This window comes from Hyperoodon ampullatus (assembly GCF_949752795.1).
Source record: "Hyperoodon ampullatus genome assembly, chromosome: 8".
NCBI lineage: Eukaryota > Metazoa > Chordata > Mammalia > Artiodactyla > Ziphiidae > Hyperoodon > Hyperoodon ampullatus.
The window spans coordinates 65,344,490-65,368,160 of NC_136921.1; the positions used below are offsets into that span (position 1 = coordinate 65,344,490).

Sequence of the window (23,671 nt, forward strand, 5' to 3'; positions counted from 1 at the left end):
ATTCATCTGTCAAAGGGCATTTGGGTTGCTTCCATGACCTGGCTATGTAAATAGTGCTGCAATGCACATTGGGGTGCATGTGTCTTTTTGAATTATGGTTTTCTCTGGGTATATGCCCAGTAGTGGGATAGCTGTATCATATGGTAGTTCTAGTTTTAGTTTTTAAGGAACCTCCGCACTGTTCTCCATAGTGGCTGTATCAATTTACATTCCCACCAACAGTTCAAGAGGGTTCCCTTTTCTCCACACCCTCTCCAGCATTTGTTGTTTGTAGATTTTCTGATGATGCCTATTCTAACTGGTGTGAGGTGATAACTCATTGTAGTTCTGATTTGCATTTCTCTAATAATTAGTGATGTTGAGCAGCTTTTCATGTGCTTCTTGGCCATCTGTACGTCTTCTTTGGAGAAATGTCTATTTAGGTCTTCTGCCCATTTTTGGATTGGGTTGTTTGTTTCTTTAATATTGAGCTGCATGAGCTGTTTATATATTTTGGAGATTAGTCCTTGGTCCGTTGATTCATTTGCAAATATTTTCTTCCATTCTGAGGGTTGTCTTTTCACCTTGTTTACGGTTTCCTTTGCTGTGCAAAAGCTTTGAAGTTTTATTAGGTCCCATTTGTTTATTTTTGTTTTTATTTCCATTACTCCAGGAGATGGATCAAAAAAGATCTTGCTGTGATTTATGTCAAAGAGTGTTCTTTCTATGTTTTCCTCTAAGAGTTTTATAGTGTCTGGTCTTACATTTAGGTCTCTAATCCATTTTGAGTTTATTTTTGTGTATGGTGGTAGGGAGTGCCCTAATTTCATTCTTTTACATGTAGCTGTCCAGTTTTCCCAGCACCACTTATTGAAGAGACTCTCTTTTCTCCATTGTATATCCTTGCCTCCTTTGTCATAGATTAGTTGACCATAGGTGCGTGGGTTTATCTCTGGGTTTTCTATCTTGTTCCACTGATCTATGTTTCTGTTTTTGTGCCAGTACCATATTGTCTTGATTACTGTAGCTTGGCAGTATAGTCTAAAGTCAGGGAGTTTGATTCCTCCAGCTCCGTTTTTTGCCCTCAAGACTGCTTTGGCTATTCGGGGTCTGTTGTGTCTCCATACAAATTTTAAGTTTTGTTCTAGTTCCGTAAAAAATGTCATTGGTAATTTGATAGGGATTGCATTGAATCTGTAGATTGCTTTGGGTAGTATAGTCATTTTCACAATATTTATTCTTCCAATCCAAGAACATGGTATATCTCTCCATCTGTTGGTATCATCTTTAATTTCTTTCATCAGTGTCTTATAGTTTTCTGCATAGAGGTCTTTTGTCTCCCCAGGTAGGTTTATTCCTAGGTATTTTATTCTTTTTGTTGCAATGGTAAATGGGAGTGTTTCCTTAACTTCTCTTTCAGATTTTTCATCATTAGTGTATAGGAATGCCAGAGATTTCTGTGCATTAATTTTGTATCCTGCAACTTTACCAAATTCATTGATTAGCTCTAGTAGTTTTCTGGTGGCATCTTTAGGATTCTCTATGTATAGTATCATGTCATCTGCAAACAGTGACACTTTTACTTCTTCTTTTCCAATTTGTATTCCTTTTATTTCTTTTTCTTCTCTGATTGCTGTGGCTAGGACTTCCAAAACTATGTTGAATAATAGTGGTGAGAGTGGACATCCTTGCCTTGTTCCTGATCTTAGAGGAAATGTTTTCAGTTTTTCACCATTGAGAATGATGTTTGCTGTGGGTTTGTTGTATATGGCCTTTATTATGTTGAGGTAGGTTCCCTCTATGCCCACTTTCTGGAGAGTTTTTATCATAAATGGGTGCTGAATTTTGTCAAAATCTTTTTCTGCATCTACTGAGATGATCATATGTTTTTTATTCTTCAATTTGTTAATATGGTGTATCACATTGATTGATTTGTGTATATTGAAGAATCCTTGCATCCCTGGGATAAATCCCACTTGACCATGGTGTATGATCCTTTTAATGTGTTGTTGGATTCTGGTCGGTAGTATTCTGTTGAGGATTTTTGCATCTATATTCATCAGTGATATTGGTCTGTAATTTTCTTTTTTTGTAGGATCTTTGTCTGGTTTTGGTATCAGGGTGACGGTGGCCTCACAGAATGAGTTTGGGAGTGTTCCTTCCTCTGCCATGTTTTGGAAGCGTTTGAGAAGGATGGGTGTTAGCTCTTCTCTAAATGTTTGATAGAATTCACCTGTGAAGCCATCTGGTCCTGGACTTTTGCTTGTTAGAAGATTTTTAGTCACTGTTCCAATTTCATTACTTCTGATTGGTCTGTTCATATTTTCTATTTCTTCCTGGTTCAGTCTTGGAAGCTTATACCTAAGAATTTGTCCATTTCTTCCAGGTTGTCCACTTTATTGGCATAGAGTTGCTTGTAGTAGTCTCTTAGGATGCTTTGTATTTCTGCGGTTTCTATTGTAACTTCTCCTTTTTCATTTCTAATTTTATTGATTTGAGTCTTCTCCCTCTTCTTCTTGATGAGTCTGGCTAATGGTTGATCAATTTTGTTCACCTTCTCAAAGAACCAGCTGTTAGTTTTATTGACCTTTGCTATTGTTTTCTTTGTTTCTATTTCACTGATTTCTGCTCTGATCTTTATGATTTCTTTCTTTCTGCTAACTTTGGGGTTTTTTTGTTCTTCTTTCTCTAGTTCCTTTAGGTGTAAGGTTAGATTGTTTATTTGAGATTTTTCTTGTTTCTTTAGGTAGGCTTGTATAGATATAAACTTCCCTCTTAGAACTGCTTTTGCTGCATCCCATAGGTTTTGGATCGTCGTGTTTTCACTGTCATTCGCCTCTAGGTATTTTTTAACCTCCTCTTTGATTTCTTCAGTGATCTCTTGGTTACTTAGTAACTTATTGCTTAGCCTCCATGAGTTTATGGTTTTTTATGTTTTTTTCCTTGTAATTGATTTCTAATTTCATAGCATTGTGGTCAGAAAAGATGCTTGATATGATTTCAATTTTCTTAAAATTACTGAGGGTTGATTTGTGACCCAAGATGTGATCTATCCTGGAGAATGTTCCGTGCGCACTTGAGAAGAAAGTGTAACCTGCTGTTTTGGGACGAAATGTCCTATAAATATCAATTAAATCTGTCTGGTCTATTGTGTCATTTAAAGCTTCTGCTTCCTTATTTATTTTCATTGTGGATGTTCTGTCCATTGGTGTAAGTGAGGTGTTAAAAGTCCCCCACTATTATTGTGTTACTGTTGATTTCCTCTTTTATAGCTGCTAGCAGTTCCCTTATGTATTGAGGTGCTTCTATGTTGGGTGCATATATATTTATAATTGTTATAGCTTCTTCTTGGATTGATCCCTTGATCATTACGTAGTGTCCTTTCTTGTCTCTTGTAACATTCTTTATTTTAAAGTCTATTTTATCTGATATGAGTATTGCTACTCCAGCTTTCTTTTGATTTCCATTTGCATGGAATATCTTTTTCCATCCCCTCACTTTCAGTCTGAATGTGTCCCTAGGTCTGAAGTGGGTCTCTTGTAGACAGCATATAGATGGGTCTTGTTTTTGTATCCATTCAGCAAGCCTGTGTCTTTTGGTTGGAGCACTTAATCCATTCACGTTTAAGGTAATTATCGATATGTATATTTCTATGACCATTTTCTTATTTGCTTTGGGTTTGTTTTTGTATCTCCTTTTCTTCTCTTGTGTTTCCCACTTAGAGAAGTTCCTTTAGCATTTGTTGTAGCTGGTTTGGTGGTGCTGAATTCTCTCAGCTTTTGCTTGTTGTAAAGCTTTAGATTTCTCCATCGAATCTGAACGAGATCATCGTTGCTGGCTAGAGTAATCTTGGTTGTAGGTTCTTCCCTTTCATCACTTTAAGTACATCATGCCACTCCCTTCTGGCTTGTAGAGTTTCTGCTGAGAAATCAGCTGTTAACCTTATGGGAGTTCCCTTGTATGTTATTTGTCGTTTTTCCCTTGCTGCTTTCAATAATTTTTCTTTGTCTTTAATTTTTGCCAATTTGATTACTATGTGTCTCGGCATGTTTCTTCTTGGGTTTATCCTGTATGGAACTCTCTGTGCTTCCTGGACTTGGGTGGCTATTTCCTTTCCCATGTTAGGGAAGTTTTTGAGTATAATAATCTCTTCAAATATTTTCTCTGGTCCTTTCTCTCTCTCTCTTCTCCTTCTGGGACCCCTGTAATGCGAATGTTGTTGCGTTTAATGTTGTCCCAAAGGTCTCTTAGGGTGTCTTCATTTCTTTTCATTCTTTTTTCTTTATTCTGTTCTGCAGCAGTGACCATTCTGTCTTCCAGGTCACTTATCCGTTCTTGTGCCTCAGTTATTCTGCTATTGATTCCTTCTAGTGTAGTTTTCATTTCAGTTATTGTATTGTTCATCTGTTTGTTTGTTCTTTAATTCTTCTAGGTGTTTGTTAAACATTTCTTGCATCGTCTCGATCTTTGCCTCCATTCTTTTTAGGAGGTCCTGGATCATCTTGACTATCATTATTCTGAATTCTTTTTCTGGAAGGTTGCCTAGCTCCACTTCATTTAGTTGTTTTTCTGGGGTTTTATCTTGTTCCTTCATCTGGTACATAGCCCTCTGCTTTTCATCTTGTCTCTCTGTGAATGTGGTTTTTGTTCCACAGGCTGCAGGATTGTAGTTCTTCTTGCTTCTGCTTTCTGCCCTCTGGTCAGTTCATTCCTTTATTGATTACTGTAGAAGCTCTTTATATATTATGGACAGTGTTGATGATTACACGCATTGCATTTTTCCACTCCTTATCAGTCTTCACTTCATCTATGGTATCTTTCAGTGTCTAGACATTTAAAAATTCAATGTAGGGGCTTCCCTGGTGGCGCAGTAGTTGGGGGTCCGCCTGCCAATGCGGGGGACACAGGTTTGTGCCCCGGTCCGGGAGGATCCCGCATGCCGCAGAGCGGCTGGGCCCGTGAGCCATGGCCGCTGAGCCTGTGCGTCTGGAGCCTGTGCTCCACAGTGGGAAAGGCCACAACAGTGAGAGGCCCGTGTACCGGGAAAAAAAAAAAAAAAAAAATTCAATGTAATTAACTTTAACCATCTTCTTTGTTATGACTTGTGATCTGTGTAACTTCTGTAAGAAATCTTTCCCTACCTCAAGAAAACAAACATATTTTCTTATATGTTCCTTCCAATTAAAAAAAAAAAATTTTTGTTTTTCTACATAAAGTTAGGTTTATCAACCTGAAATTTACTTTAGGCTATGCAATGACAGTGTTTTTTCTATGTGTATAACTCCTGATTTTTTTTTGTTGAAAAATTATCCAAACTATATTTAATCTCAGTCAGCACTTTCTCTTTTCTTTATAATTTCCACCAATTCTAAATGTCTTCTTTTTTTTTGCGGTAGGCGGGCCTCTCATTGTTGTGGCCTCTCCCCTTGCGGAGCACAGGCTCCGGAGCACAGGCTCAGTGGCCATGGCTCACGGGCCTAGCCGCTCTGCGGCATGTGGGATCTTCCCAGACCGGGGCACGAACCCGTGTCCCCTGCATCGGCAGGCGGACTCTCAACCACTGCGCCACCAGGGAAGCCCCTAAATGTCTTCTTAAATAAGAAAACCCCAAACAAAAATTGAGTCATCACCTTGAATTAAAAATATAATAGGAAACTGGCAAAACAATGGTTTTTCATGTTGACAATTCTGAGGCAGAGATATTTTCCCAGAATAATGAAAGGTATGTGTTTATGTATATACGTGTGTGTGTGTATCCTAAATATACCATAAGCTAGTAAATAAAGTCTAATTTTGGTACATAAGTAACTAAAATCTCTACTCTAAAAATTCTTAGTCCCTGTAATACTTCTGTGATAAAGACAGCTGTTGCTGAAAATGGCAGTGTGGTTTTGATAAATGGGAGGGGGATGTGCTAATGAGAGGGAAAGTATATAGAGAGGAAAACACTCAAGTTTCCTAAGCAAGATCAGAAATGGAGAAGGAGAATCTGTAAAAGTGGCAGAACCACATAGTAAAGCAGCTATGATAAGCTTGAAGCTAGACAGCCTTGGATTTGAGCCCTGGGTTTGCCATCTACTAGCTGTGTGACCTGGGGTAAGTTATTTAACCTCAAAGAGCATCAGTTTCCTCAAAGGTAAGGATAAAATACACCCAAAGATTAAAAAACAGGATTAATATAACTAGACATAATGCTGGTAAAGTAACTAGGTCACCTGACTCATGTGCTATTTAATAAATGATACCCATTATTATTATAAATGGAAGTGATCAAGAAGAAACTCACGAAACCAAAATTATTTTCTCTTTGAAAGGTATTTGCCATACCTTTTATAATAAGGAATAAATAATTTTCTAGAAATATTAGACTAGTATCAAATACTCTAAGAGAAGGAAAAACTTTACTTTTCAGAACAATTAAGTACCCCTTTCTTGATACTGTTTAAGCTTAAGATATAATTACTGGGTGAAAGACCATGACCAGGTAGGATTTGTCCAGGCATGTAAAGCTAGTTCAACCTTCGAAAATCAAGCAAGGTAATTCAACATATCAATAGGCTAAAGAAGAAAAGTCATAGATCATATTCATTGATACAGAATAAGCATTTAACAAAATCCAACACAATCATAATAAACTCTCAGCAAGTTAGGAATAGATGGGAATTACCTTAACTTGATAATAAACATGTATTAAAAACCTACAGCTTATATCATACTTAACAGTAAAAGACTAAATCCTTTCCCCCTAAGACTGGCAATTATCTACCCTCACCATTCTTATCCAACATAGTGCAAGAAGTTCTAGCCATTGCAAAAAAGAAAAAGAAAGAAAAGATATATAAATTAGAAAGGAAAAAAATAAAACTCTTTATTTGCAGATGATATGATTATCTACATAGAAAATCTCAAAGAATCTATTAAAAAAAGTCCTAAAATAAATTAGTTCAGCAACATTGCAGAATACAATATCAACACAAAAATCAGTCACATTTCTATACACTAATAATGGGCATGCTAAAACCAAAATTAAAAACAAAATATCATTTAAAATTGTTCCACAGGAAACTAAACACTTAGGTATACACTGTAAACATGTACAGGATCTGTGAGGTGAGAATTATAAAATGATGATGAAAGAAATCAAAGAAGAACTAAATAAAAGAAGAGGCGTACCATATTCAGGGATTGGAAGACCTAATGTAGTAGACATGTTTATTTTCCCAAAATTTATCTAGAGGTTTAACCAATTCCCGTCAGAACATAATTACCTGGTGAAAGAAATGAGTGATAAAAATAAAACTAATACAAACCAGTAGCGTGTGTAGTGACCGCAGGCTTTTGCTGACATTGAAATGCGTCTGCAGCACGTCTCGCACATTCCTATCTTCTGAGAGACTCTAGAGGAAAAAAATCAAAACAGAATTAAGGAACAATGCAGTTTAAAACCTAAATGTAATCTTGTGCTTCACTGGCTGGTGTATCTCATGAACTCTATCTGGTATTTGTCCATTATTAAATAGGTGCTGGCCTTATTGGTGGAAAACAAAAATCAAAATCAAATTTCCACTCTACTGATTTTCTTCTTATCCCTTTACATTAATTCCAAAGACACAAAGATAAAACATAACCCTTGCTACCACAAAATTTCCAGTCTAAAGGGGGAAACTATACAGTCAGTACTAATGGGATGATCAAAATGCACCACTAAATGAAACAGAGAATAAGGGTTATTTACTATACTTCAAAAACAAAGTAAAGTGTTACAAAAAATGCTTAAACTGTATGAGTCAATATGCTACAAAGAGCATTCCAGTTATAGGGAACATCATGAACAATGTAGGGAGATTGTGGCATATGGACAGAAGATGAGTTAGTCATGTCATCCTGAGTTTCAGTTTTGGCTAAGTGATTGTACGGAAAGAAAAAGGCAGGAAAACCTAACTGGAGGCAACTGCAATTGTCCACGTAAGAAACGAAATGAGTCTGAATTAACACAGTGGTGTGAAGACAAGAAAGAATTAAACACATTTATAGAAGATATGTCTGATGGAGAATCAACCACTGGGGAGCAGAGATGCAGGGTTGGAGAGGGGTTAGAAAAAAATCAAAGATGAAACTATGGGGAACAGAATGTCCCAGGAGAAGTGAAGAGGGAGATGTGGTCAGGAAGTAAAACTTGTATTATCAATGTTTAAGAAGTAAATGGAAAAAGAGGAGCAAAGTAAGAGACTGAGAAAGATGTTGAAGACTGGAACAGAATCCAAGAGAGAGCAATAAAACCAGGGGAAGAAAACAAGAGGGACACACTTCAAGAGGGAAGTGGTGATCAACAATGTAAACTACATACTTTGCATAACTAAATTAAGATGTATTTTGAGAAGTTGATGGCTTTGGAAATTTAGAGCTCAATAGGGCCCTTTGAAAAAGCAATATCTAAATATATATTTAATATATCAATTTTATAAGTGACTTGGTAAGAGTCAACAACTGCAGAAGCAAGGACTACAGTTAATTTCCCAAAGTTTTTTATTTGTATTACTTTGCTTTATTATTTTATGTTCATCTGGTATGCTTCCAAGGGTATTCAACCCTGTTTGACACAAATATATATATAGCAACAGCAAGCCCTTTAAGAGAGAAAGAGAAGACTAAAAACAGTGACTGCAGTGAATTAGGATTAATGAAAAGTGAGGTTCACCTGGCACCAAAGAAAAGATTAGATGAAAGGACAGTAAAATCAGAGTTGGCAGAGCCAAAAAAGGCTTGGGTAAGACTGACATAGTTTTTCAAAACTCATCTGCAAAGAATAAGGATTCTCTTTCCAAAAAAAAAAGGTCCAGAAAACTAAGTATTTCTGTATTTTCTAGAGCTGAAACTGTATGTCTCTACTTCTTCCACTGTGAGAAGATCCAGATTCACGAATAAGTTCTAGTCTAATGGGATGAAGTTTTATGCTCTCAGTAAATATATTATCCTAGTTATAGTCCCCATTCCCTTGCTACTGTTTAGTCTTCTCTGCCTTATTCAGGGAAGCTGACACATTCCCTTTTCACTGATGAGCACAGGAGTAGCAGTTGCAGAAACAAGTTCTTAATGTGCTCACTGCAGTGTGCTTGACTGGTGCCCTCTTCACAGGTAGTTTCTAAGGAGAATGTTATAGGATTACACTAGTACCTGAGGACTCATGCTGCTCCAGGGATAACTTAGTGGCAGCAGTATATATACTAAATCTCCTAGTCTTCCTGCTAAACATTCTTACCTTCTGTTAACTAAACAGGGAAGGGAAGGTTAAGAAAGTTGGTAGATCTTTCTTGAACTTAGCTATAGCACTTTGTGGGAATTTTCTTTGAGGAGAATTAGCTATGGTCCTTTTATTTTATTTATTTATTTAACATCTTTTTTGGAGTATAATTGCTTTACAATGCTGTGTTTCTGCTGTATAACCAAGTGAATCAGTTATACATATACATGTATCCCCATATCTCCTCCCTCTTGCGTCTCCCTCCCACCATCCCTATCCCACCCCTCTAGGTGTTCACAAAGCACCGAGCTGATCTCCCTGTGCTATGCAGCTGCTTCCCACTAGCTATCTATTTTACATTTGGTAGTGTATATATGTCCATGGCACTCTCTCACTTCCTCCCAGCTTACCCTTCCCCCTTCTGTGTCCTCAAGTCAATTCTCTATGTCTGAGTCTTTATTCTCGTCCTGCCCCTAGGTTCTTCAGAACCTTTTCTTATTTTTTTAGATTCCATATATATGGGTTAGCATACGGTATTTGTTTTTCTCTTTCTGACTTACTTCACTCTGTATGACAGTCTTTAGGTCCATCCACCTCACTACAAATAGTTCAATTTCGTTTATTTTTATGGCTGAGTAATATTCGATTGTATATATGTGCCACATCTTCTTTATCCATTCATCTGTCAATGGACACTTAGGTTGCTTCCATGTCCTGGCGATTGTAAATAGTGCTGCAATGAACACTGTGATACATGACTCTTTTTGAATTATGGTCTTCTCAGGGTATTTGCCTTGAGAGTGGGATTGCTGGGTCATATGGTAGTTCTATTTTTAGTTTTTAAAGGAACCTCCATACTGTTCTCCATAGTGGCTGTATCAACTTACATTCCCACCAACAGTGCAAGAGGGTTCCCTTTTCTCCACACCCTCTCCAGCATTTACTGTTTGTAGATTTTTTGATGATAGTCATTCTGTGCTATGGTCCTTTAAATGCTCTTTTATACAGAGATTTTTCTTATACTGCCATGTTGAGATGGTATTTACCCTGCTTACTTACATATCTGGGATAGGGCTAAAACAAACATTCAAGTTAGACAGTATGTCCAGGTTCAAGTCTATCCTGAACATATTTATTGGATGAGATTCCCTAGGTGACCTGTCATCTATACCATTGCTTTTGTTTAACCTTGGAATTAGAAAAACTTGCTGGATAGTCAGCACTGGGTGAAAGGATAGCTCCTTCAGTGCACACCCCCCCTTTTCAGACAGGGCCTCTGGCCATGGTGCTGACGTATTTTTTTCAAGTGAAGTTCATTTATTAGCATACCCTAAAGGGAGGTGGCAAATGATGATTAGGATAGGGCAAGAAAATATTAGAACTAAGAGACACAAACTCCAGTGGTATTAGTTCTACCTTATGAAAGAACTGTAAGATTATCAAAAAGATGACAGGAGAGTGTTCACATTCATTCCTATCATCCTGCCTCTAAATTTAGTGATCAGCAAAAAAGGACCAAAAACCTAGCGTTAGCCACTCTACATCACATGCTTACCATCTTCTGAGTCATCCAGAGTTATGCTTCACAGTAACTGTCACCATCTACTTCCTTTATATACCCATTCTAGGATCTCAGAATACAACATAGCTGGGAGGGACAGAAAGATGGATGACAGTACAGTATAATCTGGGCTTACGTAGAAAGATGGATGACAGTACAGTATAATCTGGGCTGACGTAGTCGTCTTAGGAAAGGAAAGTGAGCAGGGATAAGAATAATAAAAGCCCTGGGAAAGCACAGACATTTAAATACTAAGATTGCATTTGATCACTAAAGCAATCAGAAAAACACACTGTTGTAACAAAACAATCAGTTCAGGAGTTGTAAAAGGTGAAAGTCTGTGACGCACTCAAAAGTGGATTCAGAGGCCAAAGATTCAGAGCTCTGACCCACTCCAGATCCAGGTAAAGGAAAAGACAATGTGAGAGCACCAACTATAAAGTGTTCTTAAAGCATGGACTCTTATAATTAGATATAGTATCAAGAAAAACTTGCACGAGCTAGTAAATATCTGAGTCCCAGGAAAAGTTAATTTGGGGAGGAAGGTGGAAGGAAGGACCCACACCTAATTATATCATGACACAATATCATGATTTAAGGAGAAAGTCAATCATTTTGATATACAATTCTGTATAGTTATATTAGGAAAAAAATATGAAATTAATGATTACAACAAAGTAAAAAAGGTAAACCAAAGAATAATATTTAAGGTTTGAATCCTTTATGTAAAAACAAATTTGGCTTGTATCAATATATAAGGTCTGAAATGCTACGAACCAAATAATTACTTTGTAGTGAAAAGAGGGAAGATGGGCATGGACATAAGGGAAAGTTCTACCTTTTACCATGTATTCTTTTTTTTTTTTTTTTTTTTTTTTTTTTTTTTTTTTGCAGTATGCGGGCCTCTCATTGTTGTGGCCTCTCCCGCTGCGGAGCACAGGCTCAGGACACGCAGGCTCAGCGGCCATGGCTCACGGGCCCAGCCGCTCCACGGCATATGGGATCCTCCCGGACCGGGGCACGAACCCGTATCCCCTGCATCGGCAGGCGGACTCTCAACCACTGCGCCACCAGGGAGGCCCTACCATGTATTCTTAAGCACTGATTAAATTTTGTTCGTAACTTTTAATTTTAAAAAACTGTGTCAAAATTAATAGTGCTCAAATAAGCTGACTCTATTTTAAATCAAAATAAGAATCAAGTTTCAGTTATACAAGTTAAATTCTGCGTAAGTAATGGACAGCAATGTGATTATAGTTAACGATACAGTACTATATACTTGAAATTTGCTTAGAAGATAAAACTTAACTGTTTTACCACAAAATTTAAAAAAAAGGAGAAAAGAAAGAGATCTATATGAGGTGATGGATATGTTAAATATTATAGCTTGATTGTGGTATTTCACAATGTATACCAAAACATCAAGTTGTATACCTTAAATATAAGCAATTTCTAATTTGTCAATTATACCTCAACAAAGATGGGAGAAAAAAACAAGAATCATTAAAGAGCAAAATAAATGCAAACTCTCACTTTTAATTTGGTATTGATATTTAAGATTTTACAGTAAAAAAATATAATCTATCGTTATTGCTATAACATAAAACAATCTTTTAGAGCCAATGAATATAGACTGTTTAACTCTAAGCAGATCTAATCATCCTCACTCATTAGTATTTAATATTAGAGACCAGTTTTTCCTAATTCTTTCATCACCAAGGACTCTATATTATTTTCCACTTTCACAAGGCCCATATTTTTGACATGTAAGATTTATTCAGTAATATTGTTTTTCAAACACATTATTAAACACACATTCACACACATATACTCTCTCCCTTTTCCCTGCCAACTAAAACTTGTCAGTATAAGATAAACTGATGCTAGTATGCTTAGCTGATAAAACAACAGTCTGTACAAATTAGGCTGTTCAACTTAAGTATACTTAGAGTCCACAAGGTTCAGTAAATGTTTAAAACAACAAGTGAGTGTGCATTTGCAACTTAAGACCCTCAGGGCTCCAAGGACTCAAAGATGGGATATGTCAATGTAGATAATATAACCAAAGTTGCCACAGTCTGAATTGCTTCTTAATAGACCCAATGAGAAAAACGCTTAAGTTGTTCATGAGAACTGGAAAAGAAAAATCTACACTGGATAGGTAGGTATGAACCTTACTAAATTAATATATTGCTAAACTTATAAAATAAAATAAATATTTAATGATGAAGTTCATTAACAAAGTAATCTAAAATATAAATACAAATAAAACAAATCTCATAAAAGTTCTTTTGAGAAAAAAAATTTAGAAGTATGATATTTCAACTGTTTTTTAAAAGAAAATACACACACAAAAGAGTATAATTTGTATTAATGCAGTTTTGTGCCACAGTAATATTAGAAATTTTATGCTAACTTACAGATTTTAAAGATTTTCAAGTTTTAATTGCTTTCAAATGGTATAGCAAGACACAAATATTACTTTAACATTATTGTCTTTTTTCCAAACTACCTGAACATTTTCATTCCACTTCTCAGCGAAAATCTTGCCTGGAAATACTGCAGGTAGAGATAATTGTTCTTTAAATATTTTAAGATACTGTGGAAAACCAAATGAATTCATTAAGTGTATCTGCCGGTGGGAAAATCGTGACTTCACTCTCTTTTCTAAGAGTTCCAAAATATCCTTAAAAACAAACAAAAATCTCCGTAAGATGCATGTTTAAAATAACCATACCAATGTTAGAGGTATAACTATTTGAACTATCACTTATAATCAGCAATGCTTATCCTGTAATACACAATTAAGCATTAAAAATGCTTATCCTGTAATACACAATTAAGCATTAAAAAAATTTTAATTATGCCCTTGATCTACTTAGGGCTACAAGGTAGTAGAGGTAAGAGAATGTGGCTTGGAAATAAACCAAGCCTCTAAAAGTATTTTTAATCCAAGACTACTTTTAATCCCCTTCTAAGCACTTGTAAGCCTGGTGATGTCAAGCCTTTTTCAAACCATGTTTTTCTCAGCTAATCTTTTAACATTGCAAGACCAACAATAACTGCTTAAAAATTTTTCTCAGCTAATCTTTAACACTGCAAGACCAACAATAACTGCTTAAAAAATTATAGCTATCAATAAGCAATTTCATACATTCTATGAAGAATTCAGATAAAAAATTAAGATAATAAAATATAATTAGACTTATTAACATTCATGAAAATTTAAACATTTTCATTGTTTTATGTAACAAAGACTCAAGAAGCAGCATGTATAATGGAGAAAAATTCAGTTCACTAAACTATACATATTTAAGCTGAAGCCACGCTGGACTTAAGGAACAAACTGTAGAAGAGGAAACTGGCAGGAACACAGTGTGACACTGGTAAATTATTCTGTCTTTTGGCTTTTTTATAACAATATTTGAGAAACTACTTGTATTAGTGCTATTTTTCCTTGAAAAGTGAGGGAGCTAGTGTCAATTTTCTATAAAAAAAGAAAAACAAAAAGCTGTGGTGAGGCCCAGAAATACGGATTTTCAAATCTACCCAGATGATTCTAGGTTAAGAAACCAATGATACACAGGAAAGAATTAAAGCGACTGAAAAGGCATCATGCATGGCATCATGGTTAGTGTGGAAAGGAAGACAGGAAAGATTAATAGCTTGGGGTTAGAGTGGGGGAGGGTGGATGAAAAACCTGACATGTGTTTACAGGTTAAAGAAAAATATAGTGCCAGCATAAGACAATTAAAAGTTATGTTCAGAGACAGAAATATTATACATTTATTTTCTACTAAGGAGCAGTTCTAGATCACCCATAGAGGTAAGCAATAATTAAGAGCCTGAACTTGGGAATGGAAAGAGATGGAAGTAAAATAATTTTAGAGGTGAACAGTAACTGATAGTTTGGTGGTGGGCAGTAATGACAGAAATTGGTAATGTGGGGATACAGGGAATAGTAGAAAAAAAAATTACTGCCACAAGGAAGAGGTTATTTGCTAGCAAAATCACTACTCCATCGATCCTTTTGCTCTTTCCCTATAAACATGGACACACAGGTATATACTTAGATTTGAATTACACAGTTGGAGAATTATACATACAGAATAAAAAAGAGCCTCTGATAATATGGCTAAGGAGCTACTAACCCTTTATTTTGTCCCTCACTGGGTCAAAAGCATTTGCCACTGCCACTTCCACCCAAAGGAAGAGCTTTTAGCAAGGAAGAATGTGCTTCCTTAACCACTGTGTTAGACTGCTACATTTTGAAAAGAGGAATAAAGGTATGTGGAAAACCAGCCAGATTTTCTGTGAGAGAGGCTTATTATGAAAGCATACATGGTAAGCTCTAGAGCACTGGGGAAGGAGGACACAGAAAGCCACTCCTTTGAGAAACAGCACTAGCAAGACTGTTGAAAGATGACTTAGTAAAGAGTTTCACGTTTCTAAAAAAGGGAACGAGCTGTACAAAAGGAGAATAAGGGCTTGACATAAGCCTGCCATAAATGAAGAAGGAAAAAGGATGAAAGCTACAGATGTATGGCAGCCATAGTATAAGAAGAGAGGTGACTCTTAAAAACCAGTTTTACCTGAATTCAATTAGAAAGTTCATACTAGGAGAGTAAAAGAAGGTAAACACACTGCTTCTCGGCCTTTTGGCTAAGATCAAGTGTAGTATCTGTTTTTATCAGTTTAATAACTGATATGTGCTCTATCTGAGGACAATGAATTAAATGGATTTCTGGAACTAGGAGATGGAATAGGAACTTGCTCCATCCATTCCATGCATTGACCTGGTATTGCAGTACTTCCAAGAATGGTGCACCCACTTTGGGGAAAAATTTAAAAAAAAAAAAAGAGAGATAGAGAGAGAGAGAAGGTAAACGCAAAAAGACCTACATAAGCTGTCTGAAGGTACACAAGGTTCAACATGCATGGAGTCTTCACAAAGTAATGTGATAGTGACATTAACACTATGGTTAAATCATTCTAAAATCCTCCAAGGAGCAAAGAAGCCACTATCTACTGTGACAACCTGATAGAGATAATCCCTTCCATTTCTGGACATGTATACTTACAAGTTGGGACAGTATCATTTTGAGTTGATTCCAAGCATTTTTAAAATATGGAAAGAATCTTAAATGTAAAAAGTAGAAAATATTAGCAATTTTTATAAAATGGTAGTGAGGTTATTTAACTTTTTCTTTATTTGCTAATGTAGAAATTATATTTATTAGCATAATCTCACTTAATATTTTTTAATTCAGTGATTTGATTAGACTGCAGGAGGTATTAGTCTATGAGGATATGTGATAAATATTTCCTTGTTTTCCTCAATTTGAGTTGAAAAGTGGGATAAATGTGCCAAGTATTGATGAAATACATTTGAAAAATGACCTACATAGTGACTAATCAGTAATTAAGCTTTAATTTTCTAAATATTATAATCAATTTTTAAAATAGAAACACTTACCAATCTACATGTAAGACCAATAACTGCTACCGGAGTCTGTGCAGACTGAGAAATGTCAAAAAGATTATAGAGGAGTGTTTGGTTTTTATGATGAGCAAAAAGATCAAATTCATCTAATATGAAGATCACTGGGCAACTACTAGTCCGGTCACCTAAGAAAAAATAAGACTTTATATTAACAAGCAATTATATCAGCCTTTCTTAAATTTCCAAACTATTTATTACATTTCATTTTTTAAAACTCAATTCATAAAAAATATATTGATAACCTACTTTGGGTAGGGCACTTACCAATGCATGTACATTTATTCAACAAAAAAAATAATTCAAAGGACAAAATAGCCCCTATGGCCCTCAGGAAATTCACAGTCTAATCACGAGACTCTAGTAGCTTTACTGATGTTAAGAAAATCATTTAAATGACTGAAGACTATTGTTTTTTAAATTATGTAAACATAATTCTTCTATCATCAGAAAATTGACAAGGATCTTTTAACACCTACAGAGACCAAAACACTTTGGGATTATGTACAGAGGGACATAAAACTATTACTTCAAAAGAGACTTACTTTTAGTTAGTAGAAATGCAAAGTAAATCTTCCCATAGAAATAATTTTTATAAATAACCGTTGTACTATGAAGTTTAACCAAAGCTACTTTAACTCCTACTAATGACAATTTTAACACTTCAACAATAGGGAGAAGTTCAACATGACTCTGTGGATTTGTTTTTCTCCTCACAACAATGGAAACTTTAGCAGAACAATCACTATTACCTTAAGGTCTAAGGCTTTATATTTGCATAAAAAGTGAAAAAAACTGATAATAAACAGATTTATTAATAATAATTAATATTACCTGTTAGATAATATCTGATAATATTATCTAATAGATAATAAAACATATGCATTAACCTAAATGATATTAAAACCACAGGGACCACTCAGAAGTCTAGATCTACATAATATAGTACTTTAGTTTTTGATAAAATATAGCATTACATAACAATGGAAAAAGTGGTATTTTCAAGATTAGATATTTACTTTACACCTTACCAAAATAAATGCCAGCCAAATTATGAATTATACGTACTGGATGAAAATATAAGTGAACGTCAAAGTATGAAGGAGGGAAAAATTTTGACTATGTAAAAAATTTTAAACTTCTATTCAGAAAAGTCCAAACCAAACTTAAGAGAAGAAAGAAACAAGTGCAAGAATTCACATAATAAATATGAGATAAACCACCAAAATAAGGCAAAGAACCAACAGGAAATACACAAACCAGTAAATATCAGTGGCCAATTAAAATTTGATATGAGCATCATCAGTACCCAAATTATGCAAATTAAACTAAAATAAAAAAAATTTCTATTAAATAGGCAAACATGAAAATAATTGTTTTTGAGGTCCTGTAGGAAAAAAGTACTTTTAAATATGTTTAGAAAATGGACCTTCTAGGGTAGTTTGGTAATTAATATTTATTCTTTTAAATGTAGAACCTTTTAATCTAGAATTCTACTCATTGAAATTTACCCCAGGAAATCTGGATGATCATTTAAGCATTTCTTCCTAATTATACAAAATTAGAAATAAAAGTTGATAGCTGGTGATTAATAAATTATAATTCATTATATTAGAATTTTAAATTATAGTTAATTTATATTTTAAAAATGAAATATATGAGAACCATAAAAATGATGATGCACCTCAATATTTACTGACATGGAAAGATGCTTATGACATACCATGAGTAAGTGAAAAGATGTATATCACACAACAAAATAGAAAAGATTTTATTTTTATTGAAAATTATGTCTATCTATACCAACGATATACTACAGGTGAATAAAGATATGAAATCAAATGTTAATTGGAATAATCACTATTATTAGGGATTTCAGTGGTCATTATTTTATTCTTTTTTATATTTCTTTTTATTGTAAAAGCATATGATCAAGGGAAAAATAAAGCTAAACAAATATCTTTTGATATTGTTAAACATATTAATATTTACCTTTTTTTAAAGCTTCCAGAAGAAATGAAAGGTTTTCAGCAAAGCTTCCCTGAATAACAAAAAAAGATGCCATGACTAGAAGTTTAGTGAAATAAAGAATAAAAGAGGGCTATATGATTCTATATATTGTATAGACATTGTGTATCTGGCCAAAGTCATTGGCCAGATTCTGAGCTGAATATCTCTATGCTTACAATCTAAAACTTAAATACAAAAGTAGAGATGGCACTGAAAATGGCATTATTATGCCATGTTCAAAATTTTATATTTTCTGGATAAAATCTGTAAAACTGTTAACTTTATTTAAAGGTTTTTTTTTTTTTTTTTGCAGTATGTGGGCCTCTCACTGTTGTGGCCTCTCCCGTTGCGGAGCACAGGCTCCGGATGCGCAGGCTCAGCGGCCATGGCTCACGGGCCCAGCCGCTCCACGGCAGGTGGGATCTTCCCGGACCAGGGCATGAACCCGTGTCCCCTGCACCGGCAGGCGGACTCTCAACCACTGCGCCACCAGGGAAGCCCTAAAGGTAATTTTTAAGAGTTGTTATATTCTGAATAGTCAGAGAACAAGAAATCCATTGCACTTTGTATCTTGAAACACATCAGTCTCTTGCAAGTCTCAAACTTGTACCACTAAAAAAATTACCATGAATTTAAATGAGATCCAAAAGGAAAAGGGAGAACAAACTTGCCTCGAACATCAGACAATAAAACAGTGTTTCTCTATTCAAGAGAATATTATAGAATTTGTATATATCATATCAAATTTGGCTATGTTTGCTTGGAACACAGCCAAAACATTTTTGGATACAACTTAAATATTCTGGTTGGAAATTAATAGAGTAGCAGATGCATTATCCAGATGTTCCAGCATGTGGATAAAGGCCTCATTAAAATATTTTTTCACTGAAGTCCTTAATTTTTACTTCATTCAGATTTCTTAATTTAAAGAAACAGCCAACTTTAAATTTGAAGAGATATATAGGAAAAAAGAAACCCACTTGTTTGTTTCCCAGTAGAGAGAACTGATATAAAATAGCATAACAGGTTTTAAAGAGCTTCTACATATTTTGTGATGATTACATACTGTCAAGTAATACTATTTCCAAGGTAGGCAGGGCAAGAGGTATTTACCATAACATAAACAAAGGATCAGAGACAATCTGTTGGAAAATCAGTGGTCAAAGTTACTCAAAGGTTGCTAACATTTTGCTATTTTTTTAAAGACTATTATACCTGACATTAAGTGTAAGTATATACTTAGATAAATTCATATGTACATATTATAAGAATTTACTTATATAAGTATATATTTATATAAATATACACATTTATGTGTGTGTGTGTATATACATATATATATATATATGTATATATATATATATATATATATATATATATATATATATATAAAAGAATATACAAGTTTGCTCTAAGTACATCAAAACAGAAAGGGTCTGGGTTAAATCACTTAGTTTCTTAATGTCCAGCCTTTGTCATTTTATGACTTTAGGCACACTAATTATGTTCTCTTAGCCTCAGGTGCCTAATCTATACAATGTAGAAGTTAAACTAATAATCTGTATATGTGGGGATTATGATAACAATAGTGATGACTAGGATGATAACCAACTGTGCCTTGTATTATTTCATATGAATCCAATGCAAATAGCTCTATTTAGAAAAGTCAGAAACACTAATCTACTGGAAACCAAAAGCCAAACAGAGTCTACATAATAGTAACTCTCCTTTGCCAAGTAGGCCGCTATCTTCTACATTACATTCTGGACAGGACGTAGAACAACAGATTTACAGAAGAAGCATTTGAACTTGCACTTCAAAGACCTGTAGATAGGGACTTCCCTGGTGGTGCAGTGGTTAAGAATCCGCCTGCCAATGCAGGGGACACGGGTTCAATCCCTGGTCCAGGAAGATCCCACATGCCACAGAACAACTAAGCCTGTGTGCCACAACTACAGAGCCCGTGCTCTAGAGCCCGCGAGCCACAACTACTGAGCCCATGTGCCACAAATATCGAAGCCCACGCACCTAGAGCCTGTGTTCCACAACAAGAGAAGCCACTGCAATGAGAAGCTTGCCCACTGCAATGAAGAGTAGCCCCGCTCACCACAACTAGAGAAAGCCCGCGTGCAGCAATGAAGACCCAATGCAGCCAAAAAAAAAAAAAAGAAAAAAAAAGACCTGTAGATAATGGAAAGGTAACACATGATTGGCTCAACTTTTTATAGGTAATTTTTAAAGAATAAAATTACTAAATGTTAGGAGGCCTACACAACTATGGCAGTGTTACTGCAGAACAGAGACACAGTTTAGAGATTAGAGTGACACCACTGAATGATCACCAGTGACCAGAAAATTAACTTGGAACGTCTACAACCTGCTTCAATTGCATTAAGCAGATGAGTCATTTCATTATGAAAATTAAGGCAGCTGCAAGTTAATCATGTTTCCCTTGAGCCTTATAAATCAAGTGGTAGGTAAAAAGTTTAATAAAAGTTCCAAAACATTTCTTATCAGTTTAAATTATTGATGTTTACTGTCCTGAGATTCCAAGCTACAATAATGAGATGTGGGTAACTTTCTGTGAACATTTTAATAATAAGAGATAACTGACATTTGCACAGCATATTACCATCCTATTTAAAAAAAAAAACATAAATGATGTTTAATACTTCTTTTCTTCTTTAGAATAAATCTGTGAGGTAAGTATAATAAGATAATGCCAATTTAACAGGTGAGGAATCTATAATTCAAAGATATTTATTAGCCATGATTACCAGGTAGTCAATAGTTATAGGGCAAGACTCAAATCCACTTTTTGTAGCTTCAAATTCAATACATTTTCCACTACTCCCATGCTATCCAAGTCTCATAAGACTAGAAATAGACTGCTAGAGTGTAGTATTTTTAAAAACATATTAATCTACTTCCAAGGGTAGAGAATCATATTTATCTTACAGATAAAGAAACAAACTCAGATAATATCTACACAAACCTGGATTTCTTGAAGTATTTTATAACTAGTATAACCTACTTCAAAAAAAATCTAAACATAAAGATTTGATGAATAAATGCATCCTAGTACATTGTACATTCTTATAAGAATCTTGCATATTTCAATTTAGAATCTCTGAACTCTTCCTACTCTTCCAAAAATATAAACGTATGTATGCTATACAGACTTTAATTTGAAGCCTATTTAATAAAATAATGAAAATGATACTTACAAAAACTTTATCTCCAACTACATTTTCCAGATTTAACTGCCTTGTGATTTCCTTTAAGGCAATATTATCATTGATCTGCAGCAGTCCTGAAATAAAGCCCATTTTAAAGTATTTAATAAAAATGAAATATGTATTTGATACAATGAAGGTTATTTTCCAGTCAAGTAAATTTTCTAATGCTTTTTAAAATTTAATTACAAAGAAAAAAGTCAAAGCCTGTTAGTGTACATTATTTCCTTTTAAAAACTCAACAGTGAAAACATTTAATAGACTCAAAGAACCATCTTCCTTGGGATTAGTATTATTTTAAAAAAGATAAGAAAATCAAGATAAAAAACAAGAGACCTTATGCGTCTCCTTTATTAATATTTTTTAATTTCTAAAAATACTGTGTACAGTGTGCTAAAGTTGTTAAACAAAGATTTAGTTTTTAAAGTATAGTTATTAATGCAGATTTAAAACACATGAGTAAATTAAGCTTCATAATATAAGAAGCTCACATGGCTTATATCCCTTCCAATAGCAAAATGAGGACATACTTACCATTTAAGTGAACTTGTAATACATTTTCACTCACTTCTTCTACTTCCATTAGTTCTTTCAAAGCATGGTTTATTAACTAAATAATATTAAAAAGTTTATGAAATATTTAATAATGGGTAAAAGATGATAAGCCCATATTCTTTTTTAAACTATGAGTGGTAGGAACAGAATATAAACAGATTGTCATTTAAAATCAACAAATTTGCAGATTCTCTGTAGATAGAAGGTTTAACTAGAACTCCTAAAGTCTGACTCTTAAGATGCCAGAGCCTGGACTGATGCCACACTCTCTCAATCAGCTACCCAAACTTCTAATAAACGTTCAGAAATAACCCTTAAGTTTTCAAAGAAATACTTCTCTACAGTAGAAGTCACATAAAACTATGGCCACTTATGAACTTCATGTCTCAGTTCATTATATGTCTCCACCATTTACTCTACAAAATTATCATTGAAATCAGTTAAAAGCTATTGAAAATAAGTACAAGAACAATGCTAAATGATAGCAAAACATCTGCCCCCAATATGGCAATTTTTACAAAATACTGTGAACTATTTTTTTTTTTTTTTTTTTTTTTTTTTGCGGTACACGGGCCTCTCACTGTTGTGACCCTCTCCCGTTGTGGAGCACAGGCTCCGGATGCGCAGGCTCAGCAGCCATGGCTCATGGACCTAGCCGCTCCGCGGCATGTGGGATCTTCCCAGACCGGGGCACGAACCCACGTCCCCTGCATCGGCAGGTGGACTCTCAACCACTGCGCCACCAGGGAAGCCCCTGTGAACTACTTTGTATGTTACCTTAAAGTGAAAATTAAAAAAGAAATACCAAGAGGTTAAGCTGAAAAAAGAGATGTTGCCTTTGTTAGCTGCTTGGTAAGCAAAGAAAGCCCTTATTAAACTTAGAGCTCACAATTTTAAAAAAATTATTAATACTAATAAAATATAATAGTAATTACTGCTAAAAATACCCAGAAAGTGTTATGCCACCTTAAACTGTTCAATTATAAAGCTTCACATTTTTATAATTACAGGTTTCTATGCCACATACTTACATTCTTTATATTTTTTGATTTGTGACATCTTATCACTCATATTGCACTATCATATATATCTCTTCATATTAATACTACATATTTTCTTAAATTTGAAAATAAACAGAATTAAGAAAAAACATAAAGCTTTGTAAAAGGAAGAGTAATGGCAGATTATTCTTTTTAACATGAAAATAGAAATAGAACGGTACTATCCCAAAATATATAGTCCAGAAAATTAGGCTATGTATACAATAAAGATGGCATCAAAATTTAGTGAGGACAAAAAGGATTATTCAACAAAGTCACTGAGACAACTGGTAAGCTATTTTGAAAAACAAAATACTATTTGTTTTTGCAATATTCTACCTCTATTTGTCACTGTAATATCTTTGTGCAATAGAAAGAAAACAAATACCCTCATTTTAAATTATTACGTTTCACAACAGTATATGAAACATACTAGCTATTCCTGGTATATCTGTATAGTTTCTAAAGCATATGGAATTCTACCTCAGATCACAGGTAGTCCTCTTTAAAAAGTCCTCTTAAAAAAAGACAATCTCGGGCCTCCCTGGT

General features: G+C 34.7%; 1 protein-coding gene across 1 annotated transcript in view; it reads right to left on the reverse strand.

The window, feature by feature from the left end:
• Positions 1-23,671, reverse strand: part of ORC4 (origin recognition complex subunit 4) — a 95,105-nt gene that overhangs the window by 7,470 nt on the left and 63,964 nt on the right. Inside the window, exons 5-10 of the mRNA XM_079709971.1 lie at positions 22,062-22,137; positions 21,519-21,604; positions 18,274-18,322; positions 16,258-16,409; positions 13,294-13,467; positions 7,290-7,376 (exon numbers count right to left, since the gene is read on the reverse strand). Coding sequence (XP_079566097.1) covers positions 7,290-7,376; positions 13,294-13,467; positions 16,258-16,409; positions 18,274-18,322; positions 21,519-21,604; positions 22,062-22,137 — 624 coding nt within the window. The remainder of the gene's footprint in view (positions 1-7,289; positions 7,377-13,293; positions 13,468-16,257; positions 16,410-18,273; positions 18,323-21,518; positions 21,605-22,061; positions 22,138-23,671) is intronic.